At 41.3% G+C, this 1456-nt stretch overlaps 1 protein-coding gene across 1 annotated transcript; it reads left to right on the top strand.

Moving 5' to 3' along the window:
• The first annotated feature begins 737 nt into the window (after nucleotides 1–737).
• LOC122638830 lies at nucleotides 738–1253 on the top strand. The gene has a single exon (XM_043831677.1). The coding sequence runs from the start codon at nucleotides 738–740 to the stop codon at nucleotides 1251–1253; it is 516 nt and encodes a 171-aa protein (XP_043687612.1).
• The last annotated feature ends 203 nt before the right edge of the window (nucleotides 1254–1456 follow it).

The following is a 1456-nucleotide window of genomic DNA, read 5'->3' as shown; positions in this document are numbered from 1 at the left end:
TAATCATGTTATAAAATGATGGAACCGTTTAATGTATTTAAACAAATCTTTCTAGGAGTTATGTAATATCTATATCACTCTTTTGGTTCAGTAATTGATAGTATATATATTTATATGTTAATATATTCCTGCCACCACTATTGAGTAAATTATGAAAATATTTTAATTAATGAAGTTGCTTCCACATGTGTTAAAAATGGATGACTTGGGATATTGTTTGTTTTAATTTATTATGGAATTTGTGACCTAAGGTTAACTACGTATGGACGGGATCTATATCATCCGTGATTGGGCCCGGGTCATTACAGGAGTGGTATCAGAGAAGTTTAGCTCTGAAGTATGTAACTTAGAACTGGTGGCATAGGTTATGATGTGTGATCATTACGTATAGATGTATATAAGTATAAACTTTATGTGTGTTATTTTCTTCGCATTGGATGAACAAAAAATATTGTCTAATGCAATTTTTTTTTTATCTGTATTTTGGTAGCTAGGGAATGGCACCACTTAGGCATAGTCAAAGCTCCCATCAGCCTCAAGATGAGGATGAGATACCTTTGCCTGAGGTACCAAACTGGCAGCAAGAGGAAGATCTCCCTGCACCACCTGTTCAAGGTGTAACCATAAATCGAGATGAGATGATTGGCATTTTTGTTGTAGCCTTTGCTGGGGCTATGCAGTAGGCTCAGGCAGTTCCTGCAAACAATCCTCCTAGGCCTATCGACGACACATCTAGAATGGTGACTGAGTTCAGAAAGTTGTGCCCCTTGGCATTTAAGGGTACCTCTGCAAACCCTATTGTAGCAGAGGGATGGCTTAGGGAACTGGAGAAGAACTTCGAGTTACTTCAGTGTTCGGATGAGCAGAAGGTGGCATGTGCCACCTACATGTTGCAAGGAGAGGCTGACTTGTGGTGGCAGACCACAAAGCGTGTTCTGGAGGGTGTTACTTGGGCCCAGTTCTTAGAGCTATTTCGAGAGAAGTATTTTCCTATTACTGTTCAGCGAGCAAAGGCAGCAGAGTTCATTAAGTTGCAGCAAGGAAGCATGACAGTGATAGAATATGAGAAGAAATTTGAGGAGTTATCTCGTTATGCACCACACCTTGTGGCCACGGATGTTGACAAGGTAAGATTATTTGAGAGTGGCCTTAATGATGGAATTCAGAGAATGGTGACAGCTTTGGAGCTTAACACATATGCTGAAGCTGTGAGGAGAGCCCTGTTATATGAAGGGCCAGCAAAAGGAACCTAGAAGGTGGAAAGCAAATGGCAAGGGAAGCGGCATTTCCCAACGCAGGGCAGCAAGAGTTATCCGCCACAAAAGCAGCAAAGGACTCAATATGTGTTACACCCGCACCCCAAATATACCCAAATACCCCGGGGCAATTTAGACCTTATCTAAGGGTAATGCCCTATGGCTATGGTCAACACTGGTGACCTTGAACTTAAATTATT

The sequence above is a fragment of the Telopea speciosissima genome, chromosome 9 (genome assembly GCF_018873765.1).
Source record: "Telopea speciosissima isolate NSW1024214 ecotype Mountain lineage chromosome 9, Tspe_v1, whole genome shotgun sequence".
NCBI classification, from domain to species: domain Eukaryota; kingdom Viridiplantae; phylum Streptophyta; class Magnoliopsida; order Proteales; family Proteaceae; genus Telopea; species Telopea speciosissima.
This window is presented reverse-complemented; position numbering and strand designations above follow the sequence as displayed.